The 14,317-nt window shown below is 51.7% G+C and overlaps 1 protein-coding gene across 1 annotated transcript in view; it reads right to left on the bottom strand.

The window, feature by feature from the left end:
* The window catches only part of LOC140392868 (C-type lectin domain family 4 member E-like), a 397,188-nt gene that overhangs the window by 150,718 nt on the left and 232,153 nt on the right, over positions 1 to 14,317 (bottom strand). Inside the window, exon 7 of the mRNA XM_072478611.1 lies at positions 11,899 to 12,005. Coding sequence (XP_072334712.1) covers positions 11,899 to 12,005 — 107 coding nt within the window. The remainder of the gene's footprint in view (positions 1 to 11,898; positions 12,006 to 14,317) is intronic.

Here is a 14,317-nt window from a genome sequence, read left to right as displayed (position 1 = left end):
AAACCTATGCCCCCTAGTAATTGACCCCTCTACCCTGGGGAAAAGCCTCTGACTATCCACTCTGTCTATGCCCCTCATAATTTTGTAGACCTCTATCAGGTCGCCCCTCAACCTCCTTCGTTCCAGTGAGAACAAACCGAGTTTATTCAACCGCTACTCATAGCTAATGCCCTCCATACCAGGCAACATTCTGGTAAATCTCTTCTGCACCCTCTCTAAAGCCTCCACATCCTTCTGGTAGTGTGGCGACCAGAATTGAACACTATACTCCAAGTGTGGCCTAACTAAGGTTCTATACAGCTGCAACATGACTTGCCAATTCTTATACTCAATGCCCCGGCCAATGAAGGCAAGCATGCCGTATGCCTTCTTGACTACCTTCTCCACCTGTGTTGCCCCTTTCAATGACCTGTGGACCTGTACTCCTAGATCTCTTTGACTTTCAATACTCTTGAGGGTTCTACCAGTCACTGTATATTCCCTACCTGCATTAGACCTTCCAAAATGCATTACCTCACATTTGTCCGGATTAAACTCCATCTGCCATCTCTCCGCCCAAGTCTCCAGACAATCTAAATCCTGCTGTATCCTCCGACAGTCCTCATCGCTATCCGCAATTCCACCAACCTTTGTGTCGTCTGCAAACTTACTAATCAGACCAGTTACATTTTCCTCCAAATCATTTATATATACTACAAAGAGCAAAGGTCCCAGCACTGATCCCTGTGGAACACCACTGGTCACAGCCCTCCAATTAGAAAAGCATCCCTCCATTGCTACTCTCTGCCTTCTATGGCCTAGCCAGTTCTGTATCCACCTTGCCAGCTCACCCCTGATCCCGTGTGACTTCACCTTTTGTACTAGTCTACCATGAGGGACCTTGTCAAAGGCCTTACTGAAGTCCATATAGACAACATCCACTGCCCTACCTGCATCAATCATCTTAGTGACCTCCTCGAAAAACTCTATCAAGTTAGTGAGACACGACCTCCCCTTCACAAAACCGTGCTGCCTCTCACTAATACATCCATTTGCTTCCAAATGGGAGTAGATCCTGTCTCGAAGAATTCTCTCCAGTAATTTCCCTACCACTGAAGTAAGGCTCACCGGCCTGTAGTTCCCGGGATTATCCTTGCTACCCTTCTTAAACAGAGGAACAACATTGGCTATTCTCCAGTCCTCCGGGACATCCCCTGAAGACAGCGAGGATCCAAAGATTTCTGTCAAGGCCTCAGCAATTTCCTCTCCAGCCTCCTTCAGTATTCTGGGGTAGATCCCATCAGGCCCTGGGGACTTATCTACCTTAATATTTTTTAAGACACCCAACACCTCGTCTTTTTGGATCACAATGTGACCCAGGCTATCTACACCCCCTTCTCCAGACTCAACATCTACCAATCCTTCTCTTTGGTGAATACTGATGCAAAGTATTCATTTAGTACCTCGCCCATTTCCTCTGGCTCCACACATAGATTCCCTTGCCTATCCTTCAGTGGGCCAACCCTTTCCCTGGCTACCCTCTTGCTTTTTATGTACGTGTAAAAAGCCTTGGGATTTTCCTTAACCCTATTTGCCAATGCCTTTTCGTGACCCATTCTAGCCCTCCTGACTCCTTGCTTAAGTTCCTTCCTACTTTCCTTATATTCCACGCAGGCTTCGTCTGTTCCCAGCCTTTTAGCCCTGACAAATGCCTCCTTTTTCTTTTTGACGAGGCCTACAATATCACTCGTCATCCAAGGTTCCCGAAAATTGCCGTATTTATCTTTCTTCCTCACAGCAACATGCCGGTCCTGTATTCTTTTCAACTGCTACTTGAAAGCCTCCCACATGTCAGATGTTGATTTGCCCTCAAACATCCGCCCCCAATCTATGTTCTTCAGTTCCCGCCTAATATTGTTATAATTAGCCTTCCCCCAATTTAGCACATTCATCCTCGGACCACTCTTATCGTTGTCCACCAGTACTTTAAAACTTACTGAATTGTGGTCACTGTTACCGAAATGCTCCCCTACTGAAACATCTACCACCTGGCCGGGCTCATTCCCCAATACCAGGTCCAGTACCGCCCCTTCCCTAGTTGGACTGTCTACATATTGTTTTAAGAAGCCCTCCTGGATGCTCCTTACAAACTCCGCCCCGTCTAAGCCCCTGGCACTAAGTGAGTCCCTGTCAATATTGGGGAAGTTGAAGTCTCCCATCACCACAACCCTGTTGTTTTTACTCTTTTCCAAAATCTGTCTACCTATCTGCTCCTCTATCTCCCACTGGCTGTTGGGAGGCCTGTAGTATACCCCCAACATTGTGACTGCACCCTTCTTATTCCTGATCTCTACCCATATAGCCTCACTGCCCTCTGAGGTGTCCTCTCGCAGTACAGCTGTGATATTCTCCCGAACAAGTAGCGCAACTCCGCCTCCCCTTTTATATCCCCCTCTATCCCGCCTGAAACATCTAAATCCTGGAACGTTTAGCTGCCAATCCTGCCCTTCCCTCAACCAGGTCTCTGTAATGGCAACAACATCATAGTTCCAAGTACTAATCCAAGCTCTAAGTTCATCTGCCTTACCCGTAATACTCCTTGCATTAAAATATATGCACTTCAGGCCACCAGACCCGCTGTGTTCAGCAACTTCTCCCTGTCTGCTCTGCCTCAGAGCCACACTGTCCCTATTCCCTAGTTCTCCCTCAATGCTCTCACCTTCTGACCTATTGCTCTCGTGCCCACCCCCCTGCCATACTAGTTTAAACCCTCCCGTGTGACACTAGCAAACCTTGCGGCCAGGATATTTATGCCTCTCCGGTTTAGATGCAACCCGTCCTTCTTATACAGGTCACACCTGCCTCGGAAGAGCTCCCAGTGGTCCAGATAATGGAAACCCTCCCTCCTACACCAGCTGTTTAGCCACGTGTTTAGCTGCTCTATCTTCCTATTTCTAGCCTCACTGGCACGTGGCACAGGGAGTAATCCCGAGATTACAACCCTCGAGGTCCTGTCTTTTAACTTTCTGCCTAGCTCCCTGAACTCCTGCTGCAGGACCTCATGCCCCTTCCTGCCTATGTCGTTAGTACCAATATGAACAACGACCTCTGCCTGTTTGCCCTCCCCCTTCAGGATGCCCTCTACCCGTTCGGAGACATTCTGGACCCTGGCACCAGGGAGGCAACATACCATCCTGGAGTCTCTTTCACGTCCACAGAAGCGCCTATCTGTGCCCCTGACTATAGAGTCCCCTATTACTATTACTCTTCTGCGCTTTGACCCTCCCTTCTGAACATCAGAGCCAGCCGTGGTGCCACTGCTCTGGCTGCTGCTGTTTTCCCCTGATAGGCTATCCCTCCCGACAGTATCCAAAGGGGTATATCTGTTCGAGAGGGGGACAACCACAGGGGATTCCTGCACTGACTGCCTGCCCTTTCTGGTGGTCACCCATTTCTCTGCCTGCACCTTGGGTGTGACCACATTTACATAACTGCGATCTATGACGCTTTCTGCCACCTGCATGCTCCTAAGTGCATCCAATTGCTGCTCCAACCGAACCATGCGGTCTGTGAGGAGCTCCAGGTGGGTGCACTTTCTGCAGATGAAGCCATCCGGGACGCTGGAAGCCTCCCAGACCTGCCACATCTCACAGTCAGAGCACAGCACCCCTCTAACTGACATTGCGTCAATTAATTAAAATTAAAATTTAAAAGTTTTTTATTAAAAATATATTTTTTTAAATTTCAAAGTTACTATTAACTATCTATTTCCTAGCACTAGATTTCTAATAGAAATGCGAAAGCTAAATATAGTTTCCATCGTCATCCTGTTATCTTATTACAAACCTGGGGCTGAATTCTCTGCCATCGGGATGCTCCGTTTTGCTGGCAGACCAGGAATCTCCCGATGGCATGGGACTGCCTCACAAAGGGAAACCCCATTGACCAGCCGGCAAAACGGAGAATCCCAATGGCGTGCTGAACCAGAAACCTGGCGTGGCAGGACCCAAAAACCCGCCCCTGGTGTCCCTGTCTAATTTACTTGGTACCCAAATTTGCCATCTAAAGTTTCAAATCCTGGACTTGAGCCCCGATTTATGTCACCACACCCTGGGCGAGCGCGCGGTCAATTAAAGCCCCTCGACCCAGGGTCGCAACATCAGTGAATTAACAAATAATTCGTACTAATCTATCAAGATTTGGCCCTAGACTGCCGCAGCTTAACCGGAAGACAGGCAGCAGGGAGGGGATAAAAAGGAAAACTCAGGGTAGACCAAAAGGGTTTTACAACAGTATCTTAACACCTGTATTAATCCCAAACTAATCCCACATCCCCACTCCCTCCCCATAGCCCCATATCAATCATAAAATTATTGACATGCCCTGCTCACTCACTGTAGCCCTACATCACTACCCAAACTATTCCAACTGACCCACTCTTTCTTCAAAACCCTGTATCAATCGTCAAACTAATCCCACTGCCATGTTCCCTCACCACAGCTGTGTAGAACCATAGAGTTTACAGTGCAGAAGGAGGCTATTCGGCCCATCGGGTCTGCACCGGCCCTTGAAAAGAGCAGCCTCTTAAGACCACACCTCCACCCTATCCCTGTAACCCAGCAACCCCATCTAAACCTTTTGGACACGAAGGGAAATTTAGCATGGCCAATCCACCTAACCTGCACTGGAGCACCTGGAGGAAACCCATGCAGACATGGGGAGAATGTGCAAACCCCGCCCAGACAATAACCCAAGCTGGGAATCGAACCTGGATCCCTGGAGCTGTGAAGCAACAGTGCTAACCACTGTGCTACCGTGCCACCCACAGAAATCCCCACATGAATCCCGATGCCCCAGACTCTCCCCATAGCCCTGTATCACTCCCAAATAAATGCCACGGCCACACTCTCTTCCCATAACCCCGCATTAATCCCAATCTAATAATAATCTTTATTATTGTCACAAGTAAGCTTACATTAACACTGCAATGAAGCCACTGTGAAAACACCCTCGTTCCCCACACCCTGGCGCCAGTTCAGATATACTGAGGGAGAATTCAGAATGTCCAAATTATCTAAAATCATGGCGGGATTCTCTGATCCTGAGGCCAGAATGGCACTGGAGCAACCCACGATGCTCCAGCTGCCGATCCGGGTGTCAGATGTGCGCCGCTGGTCCGCGCTGCCGCGATTTCCGCGCATGCGTGGTGTTTCCCTTCTCCACGCTGTCTCCGATGAAACATGGTGTAGGGCGACAGGGGCCGGCGCAGAACAGCGAGGCCCCCAGCCCGAGAGGCCGGCCCGCCGATTGGTGGGCCCTGATCGCAAGCCAGGCCACACCGGAGGCCCCCCCCCACCCCCGAGGCCGGGCACACCCCCACACAGGCTGCCCCCGGACCCTACCACACCGAGGTCCCACCGGGTAAGACCAGGTTAGAACGGCGCCGGTGGGACTCGGGTTTTTCGCTGCAGCCGCTTGGCCCATCCCGCGCGGGGGGGGGGGGGGGGGGCCATAGAGCGGCCCCTGGCTGGCACCACGCCGGCGACAATGGCGCCGGAGAATAGGGTTCCGGCGTCGGGGCGGCGTGGCACGATTCGCGCCGGTCGCGGCGATTCTCCGACCCGACCAAGGGCTCAGAGAATCCCGCCCCATGTGTTTCGGGACTTGTGGGAGGAAACCGCAGCACCTGCAGAAAACCCACGGGAGAATGTGCAGACTCCACACAGATAGTGACCCAAGCCGGGAACCCTGGTGCTGTGAAGCAACAGTGCGAACCACTGTGCTACCTTGCCACACTGTCTCACTCTCTTACCATAACCCTTTATCAATCCCTAACTAATCCCACTTCCCCGCTTTCTCCCCATGGCCCTGTATCAATCCCAAATTAACCCCACTGCCCCATGCTCTCCCCATAGCCCAATGTCAATCCCAAATTTATTTTTTTTAATAAACAATTTTATTGAGGTATTTTTGGCATTGTAAACAATTACAGTGTACAAGACCACTCCTCTCTCATAAACAGTACCCGCCTATTGATCCCTCCTATTCTACTCTAATCTACCCCCCCCCCCCCCCCCCCCCCACTGCTGACATTTAATTCCCCGCAAAGAAGTCGATGAATGGTTGCCACCTTCGGGTGAACCCTAATACAGATCCTCTTAAGGCGAACTTAATTTTTTCCAGCCCTAAAAAACTCGACATGTCCGAGAGCCATGCTTCGGTCTTTGGTGCCTTTGAGTCCCTCCAAGCCAGCAGTGTACGTCGCCGGGCTACCAGGGAAGCAAAGGCCAAGACGTTGGCCTCCCTCTCCTCCTGGACCCGCAGGTCTTCCGAGACCCCCAAAATTGCCACCACTGGGCTCATCACCACCCTAGTTTTCAGCACCTGGGACATGACGTCCGCAAATCCCTCCCAGTACCTCCTAAGTTTTGGGCATGGCCAGAACATGTGGACCTGATTCGCTGGCCCTCCCGCACACCTAGCGCATTTGTCCCCCACCCCCAAAAATGTACTCACCCGGGCCACCGTCATGTGGGCCCGGTGGACGACCTTGAACTGAATCAGGCTGAGCCGAGCACATGTTGCAGTTGAATATACCAAACTCAGGGCTTCCGCCCATACCCCCTCCTCCATCTCCTCGCCGAGTTCCTCCTCCCACTTGAGCTTCAGTTCCTTTGTCTGGGACTCCTCCCCTTTCATAAGTTCACGGTAAATATCCGAGACTTTCCCCTCTCCTACCTCTCCCCTAGACACTACTCTGTCCTGGATCCCATTTGGCGGGAGGCGTGGGAAGGATGGGACTTGCCTACGTATGAAGTCACACGCTTGCAAGTACCGAAAGTCATTCCCTCTGACTAGTCCGAATTTCTCCTCCAAGGCCCTCATTCTCAAGAAGCTCCCCCCCAAGAACATATTGCCCATCCTTCCCAACCCCGCCCGCCGCCACGTTCGGAATCCACCGTCCATACTCCCAGGGGCGAATCGGTGGTTGTCGCATATTGGAGACCAGACCGATGCTCCCACCTCCCCTACATGGTTCCTCCACTGGCCCCAGATTCGCAGGGCTGCCACCACTACCGGGCTGGTGGAGTACCTGGCCGGCAGGAGCAGTAGGGGGATGGTGACCAGGGCTGCCAAACTGATGCCCCTGCGCGAAGCTGCCTCCACTCACCCCCAAGTAGACCTCGTACCCACCATCCAACTCCTTACTATGGCTATGTTGGCTGCCCAGTAGTAGTTGCTGAGGTTCGGCAGCGCCAGCCCCCCCTCGCTACGGTTCCTCTCAAGCATCGCTTTCTTCACCCGCGGGGACTTCCCCGCCCAGACAAAGCCCATGATAATCTTGTTGACCCTTTTGAAGAAGGACCGCGGGAGGAAAATCGGGAGGCACTGAAAAATAAACCGGAATCTTTGGAGGACTGTCATCTTTACCGTCTGCACTCTCCCCGCAAGTGATAGCGGGAGTGCATCCCATCTCCTGAACTCGCTCTTCATTTGTTCCACCACTCTAGTCAAATTTAGCTTCTGCAGCCTTCCCCAGTCTCGTGCCACCTGTATCCCTAATTATCGGAAACTTTCTCCAACCATCATAAATGGCAGCCTCTTCAACCTGTTCTCCTGGCCCCTCGCCTGCACTACAAACATCTCACTCTTAGCCATGTTCAGTTTGTACCCTGAAAACCTGTCAAATTCTCTCAGTATTCCTAGTATACTGTCTATCCCAGCCAGCGGGTCCGATACGTACTGGAGCAGGTCGTCCGCATACAGCAATACCCTGTGTTCCACCCCTCCCCTAATCATTCTCTTCCACCCCCTCGCAGCTCTCAGGGCCATCGCCAGCGGCTCTATGGCCAGCGCAAACAGCAACGGGGAGAGTGGGCATCCCTGTCTGGTCCTTGGTGTAGTCTAAAGTACTCTGATATTGTCCTATTTGTCCTCGCGCTAGCCTTTGGGGCCTGGTACAATAGTCTAACCCAGTCAACAAAGCCCTACCCGAACACAAACCGTCTGAGTACCTCCCACAAATAGTCCCACTCCACCCGGTCAAAGCCTTCTCGGCATCCATTGCCACCACTGCCTCTACCTCTCTGCCCTCCGGGGGCATCATGATCACATTGAGTAGTCTTCTCAAGTTGGCTACCAGCTGTCTGCCTTTCACAAACCCTGTTTGGTCTTCCCCGATCACCTCCGGGACACAGTCCTCAATTCTAAGCGCCAAGACCTTAGCCAGGAGCTTGGCGTCGAGATTGGTCTAAATGACCCACACGCTTCCGGGTCTTTATCCCGTTTTAATATCATCAAAATGGTAGCCTGTGACATCGTCGGGGGTAGCGTCCCTCTGTCCCTCGCCTCGTTAAATACCCTAGTCAGCATCGGCCCCACTATCTCCGAGAACTTTTTGTAGAACTCCATTGGGTATCCATTCCGCCCCGGGGATTTACCCGACTGCATGGCCTTCAAGCCCCCCAGTACTTCCTCAGCTCTGATCGGGGCCCCCAGTCCGTCTACCAGCCCCCTACCCACTTTAGGGAAGGTCAGTCCGTCGAAGAAACGCTTCATCTCCTCCGGCTCCCCAGGGGGTTCCGAGGTATAGAGCTTGCTGTAAAACTCCCAAAACACCCTGTTCAGTCCTGACGGGTCATCCCCTCTGTTCCCCATACCGTCCACTACCCTGCCTATTTCTCTGGCCACCTCCTTCCTCCTGAGTTGCTCCGCAAGCATTCTGCTAGCTTTCTCCCCATGCTCATAAACCACACCTTTTGCCTTCCTGAGTTGCTCCACTGCCTTGCTCGTAGACAACACTCCCAGCTCGGCCTGCAGTCTCTGTCTATCTCTAAGTAGGTCCTCCCTTGGGGCCTCTACGTATTCCCTATCTGTCCAGTGGATCTCCTTGACCAGTCTGTCCATCTCAGCTCCATCTGTTCTATCTCTGTGGGCCCAAATTGAAATCAGCTCCCCCCTTACCACCGCCTTCAGCGCCTCCCACAGGGTCGCTGCTGAGACTTCCTCTGTGTTATTAACCTGCAGGTAGTCCTGCATGCACTTCCGCAGTCTCTCACACACCCCCTCCTCCGCTAGCAATCCTACGTCCAACCTCCATTGCGGGCGCTGGTAGCTCCCTTTGCAGACCTGCAGGTCAACCCAGTGTGGGGCATGATCCGAGATGGTGATCGCCGAGTACTCCGTATTTTTTACCCCGCCTACACAGTCCCTGCTCATGATAAAAAAATCGATTCTAGAATATACTTTATGAACATGCGAGTAGAACGAATATTCCCTTCCCGTCGGCAGTCTGGCTCTCCATGGGTCTACCCCCCTCCCCCCCCCCCCCCCCCCCCCCATCTGCTCCATGAACCTCCTCAGTTCCCTTGCCATCGCTGGGAGCCTACCCATTCTGGAGCATGACCTGTCTAGTCCGGGTTCGAGGACCGTGTAGAAGTCCCCTCCCATGATCAGCTTGCGTGAATCTAAGTCTGGAATTTTCCCCAGCACCCTTTTAATGAAATCAGCGTCGTCCCAATTTGGAGCATATACATTCACCAGGACTACCCTCACCTCCTCAAGCATACCCCGGACCATAAGAAATCTACTACCTCCGTCTGCAATCGTGCCCTCCGCCTCAAATTGAGCCTGTTTATTGATCATGATTGCCACCCCCTGGACTTAGAGTCCAAGCCCGAGTGGAAGACCTGGCTAATCCAGCCCTTTCTTAGTCTGGTCTGGTCAGTCACTTTCAGATGTGTCTCCTGCAGCATGATTACGTCCGCCTTTAGAGCCCGCAAATGCACGAACACACGTTTGACTGGCCCGTTTAGTCCTCTCACATTCCAGGTGATCAGCCTGGTTGGAGGGCACCTGCCCCCCCCCCCCCCCACTTGCCGATCAACCATCCCCCTTCTTGGGCCTGCCCCCAGTCCATGTGCCGCGCCCCTTCCAGTTCGCCTCCTGGCAGCTCCCACCCCCGACCTCCACTCTGTTACCTACTTTAAATCCCTCCCATGTCAGCAAAATAACTTCCCCCCCCCTCCCCCCCCTAACAATAACACCCCTCTGTAACCCGACCCCTGCCATGTACTGACTGTATGCATCCCCCCCACCTGACTCCCTTGACTAGCTTCCCGCTAGCCCGGTGACTCATTCCTCCGGCGCCCACTTGTCTCGCTCCCAGTGTTCCCCCGAGCTCATCCCCCCACACATCCACACCCATCCCCCTGATGTGTCCTGCTCGAGCAGTCTCCCTGCAGTAAGGGAGTTCAAACAAAAATACAAGGGCAACAAACAAAGACCCGAGACCGCTCCAGCTGTAATGCTGTTCCAGTTGTGTAAACATTTGAGTGATACCGATCACCCCTTGCTACGCATTAATAATAAAAACACACAGCAACACAGTACCCACGTCAAGCATACCCCGGACCATAAGAAATCTACTACCTCCGTCTGCAATCGTGCCCTCCGCCTCAAATTGAGCCTGTTTATTGATCATGATTGCCACCCCCTGGACTTAGAGTCCAAGCCCGAGTGGAAGACCTGGCTAATCCAGCCCTTCCTTAGTCTGGTCTGGTCAGTCACTTTCAGATGTGTCTCCTGCAGCATGATTACGTCCGCCTTTAGAGCCCGCAAATGCACGAACACACGTTTGACTGGCCCGTTTAGTCCTCTGACATTACCTACATCCAATACCTTTAACCCCCATTGCTTCCCGGCCAAATTTCTGTTACGTTGGAAGCTCCAAAATGAGAAAAACACGAAGAAAAAGCAAAAAGACAACCCAAAAGAGAGAGGGGGGGGGGGGGCACCCGTCCCACCCCCCTCGCCCATTGTACCCAGAGGCAGCAAAAATGGAAAAAGGCAACTACAAAGTACCTGTGAAGCAACAAAAAATATAAAGTCAGTCCAAGAAAACTAGAAGTCCCACAGACAATAATACTCAGACTCTGACTTTGGTCCGTGGGCCCTCAGTTCGGACCAGTCCCTGATCCTTTGCGAACTCCATCACCTCATCGGGGTCCATAAAGTAGTAATGCTGGCTCTGGTGCGTGACCCAGAGCCGCGCCGGGAAAAGCAGACCGAACTTCACGCGCTTTGGGAACAAAATCTCTTGAATTATTTTTAAGGCTGCTCGCCGCCTGGCCACCTCCTGACTTAGGTCTTGGTAAATGCGCAGGACATTGTTGTTCCATGTACAGCTCGTCATACTCTTTGCCCTTGTCTGTGAACCTGGGGAACCTGACCACCACTGGTCCGGGGGGGGGGGGCGCTCCTTCGGCCCCCTCTGGGAGGCCAATCATTCTCAAATTCTGTCTGCGGGCTCTGTTTTCCAGGTCTTCAATTCTGTCCAGCAGCTTTCTCTGTCGCTCCTTCGACCCATCTATCTCTATTGCAGCGATCGTTTGTTTGTCTGCCTGTTCCTCCACCGCTTGCTCCAGCTCCTTGACCTTTTTGTCCTGGGCCTCTAGCCTTTGGTTCACTTGCTCCACCACTTTCTGCAGCGGTTCGAAGTTATCCCGCTTCAAGTCTTCAAAACTTCCTTTTATGACCTGCAGCATATTGTCCAGCGCTGCTTGGATCGTCTGGTCAGTGGTCCGGTCAGCCATCTTTGGTCCCGGGTCAGCTCCCACACCACTTTGTCTCTGCCCCTTCTTTTCCTGCTTTCGCTGCTTTCTGCTCTCCTTTGTTTCCATACAGCTCCGCACACTTCAATCAGTAACTTTGTGGCTGTCTTTTCTAGCGCTCAAAAGTTCCGAAAAGTCGGGAAACCAGGTCCAAAAAGCAAGCCGGAGTGAGAGCCACCAAATATGCGACTCACTCCCTCATAGCCGCCACCGGAAGTCCCATCAATCCCAAATTAACCCCACTGTCTCCCATTCTCCCCATAGCCCTGTATCAATCCCATACTAACCCACTCTCCTGTTTTCTCACCTCGCTGTGCTTCCATCCACCCATTTCCATTTCCCTTCCTCAGCGCGATCCGTTAGTCCAATCCAATAATTTTCTTTGTTGTCCTTGACGGTTTTGATGATAAAATTCTGCAGCAGAAATAAAATTGGAATTTGAGCAGTTATTCTTACAGCCTCAATTCACACACACAGCTCTGCATCTCTGTATTCACACTGTACCTAGCCCTGTGTCGTACCTGTCCTGGGAGTGTTTGATAGGGAGAGTTTGGAGGGAGCTTTACTCTGTATCTAACCCCATTCTGTACCTGTCCTGGGAGTGTTTGATGGGGACAGTGTAGAGGGAGCTTTACTCTGTATCTAACCCCGTGCTGTACCTGTCCTGGGAGTGTTTGATGGGGACAGTGTAGAGGGAGCTTTACTCTGTATCTAACCCCGTGCTGTGCCTGTCCTGGGAGTGTTTGATACAACAGTGTAGAGGGAGCTTTACTCTGTCTCTAACCCCGTACTGTGCAAGTCCTTGGAGTGTTTGATGGGGACAGTGTGGAGGGACTTTACTCTGTACCTATAATAATAATAATCTTTATTAGTGTCACAAGTAGGCTTACATTAACACTGCAATGAAGTTACGGTGAAAATCCCCTAGTCGCCACACTACGGCGCCTGTTCGGGTACATTGAGGGAGAATTCAGAATGTACAATTCATCTAACAAGCACGTCTTTTGGGACATGTGGGAGGAAACCGGAGTACCCGAAGGAAACCCACGCAGACACGGGGAGAATGTGCAGACTCCGCATAGACAGTGACCCAAGCTGGGTATCGAACGCGGATCCTGGTGCTGTGAGGCAGCAGTGCTAATCACTGTGCTACACGGTGGGCAGCACGGTAGCACAAGTGGCTAGCACTGTGGCTTCACAGTGCCAGGGTCCCAGGTTCGATTCTCCGCTGTGTCGTGTTGGGTGTTCTGATGTACAAACGATCCAACACGGCTGGAGATGGTGTAACTCAATTTTATTAACTACTCAACTGTAACAGCACACTGCTAACTTGGGTACGTGTATTACCAGCTAATCTGTGGACCCTGTCCTATCACTATCTGGGTGAGGCACTCAGCACATGGTGAATGTCTGAGAGGCAGGCTCTGAGCTCGGTGCTCTGAGCTGGCTGCTGCTGGAATGAGCGGGAACTGTAGCGTTCCCTGTTTTTATAGTGCGTGTGCTCTCACTGGTGATTGGCTGCGATGTTGTGTGTGTGTTGGTTGGTCCTACTGCATGTCCATCAGTGTGTGTGTGATTGCACCATGGTATGCTGATCTAAATATCATGACATTCCCCCTTTTCGCAAAGAATATGTGCCTACATGATAATAAATAAAGAAGTGTAGTGAGTGCATCTAATCATGTGTGTGCAATATTTACAACATTATGTACATGTGTCTATACTATATACACAGGAAGGTGCCAGGTGCAGAAACTAACTATGTTACACCAAGAACGAAACCAATGTTATTAACATACAATAACAAAATCTTGAACAGTATGGCAAAAAGTCTGAAACACTGTGTCAGAACAAGTCAGTGAGTCCAATATGAAAAGGTTCATAAATTAAGTCTCTCAGGTGGGTGACGAATTTGGGTTGACCGCCTCAGGGGTGGGTCAGGATCCACCGGCTGAGGAACGGGCCGGGCCACGGTCGAGTGAGGAGGATGCAGGATGTCCGGAAGGTCAACAAAGTCCATTGCAGGGACAACAGGAGGGTGTGGCACCAGTGCAGGATCACGTAGCGGAAGACTTCCGGGTGCAGCTATGCAGAGCTAGATCGCATATTCGGCAGCTCCCGCTTGGAACGGACTTTTGGGCTCTTTTACAGGGCCCCCACGGCATTTGTTTGACATGTCCCGGTGTGGGAAGAAGACTGCAGCATTCCCCTGACGGTGTCCCCCAGGAATGTTGTGTCTTTTGGCTGCCAGACCCGGCAGAAACAGTGAAGAATTTGGCTTGAGCTACAGCAATAGACAGAGGCCTCTGCCAGCATGCAGGCGGGGGAACAAAGAACAAAGAACAAAGAAATGTACAGCACAGGAACAGGCCCTTCGGCCCTCCAAGCCCGTGCCGACCATGCTGCCCGACTAAACTACAATCTTCTACACTTCCTGGGTCCGTATCCTTCTATTCCCATCCTATTCATATATTCGTCAAGATGCCCCTTAAATGTCACTATCATCCCTGCTTCCACTACCTCCTCCGGTAGCGGGTTCCAGGCACCCACTACCCTCTGCGTAAAAAACTTGCCTCGTACATCTACTCTAAACCTTGCCCCTCTCACCTTAAACCTATGCCCCCTAGTAATTGACCCCTCTACCCTGGGGAAAAGCCTCTGACTATCCACTCTGTCTATGCCCCTCATAATTTTGTAGACCTCTATCAGGTCGCCCCTCAACCTCC

This window comes from Scyliorhinus torazame, chromosome 16 (genome assembly GCF_047496885.1).
Source record: "Scyliorhinus torazame isolate Kashiwa2021f chromosome 16, sScyTor2.1, whole genome shotgun sequence".
NCBI classification, from domain to species: Eukaryota; Metazoa; Chordata; class Chondrichthyes; order Carcharhiniformes; family Scyliorhinidae; genus Scyliorhinus; species Scyliorhinus torazame.
This window is presented reverse-complemented; position numbering and strand designations above follow the sequence as displayed.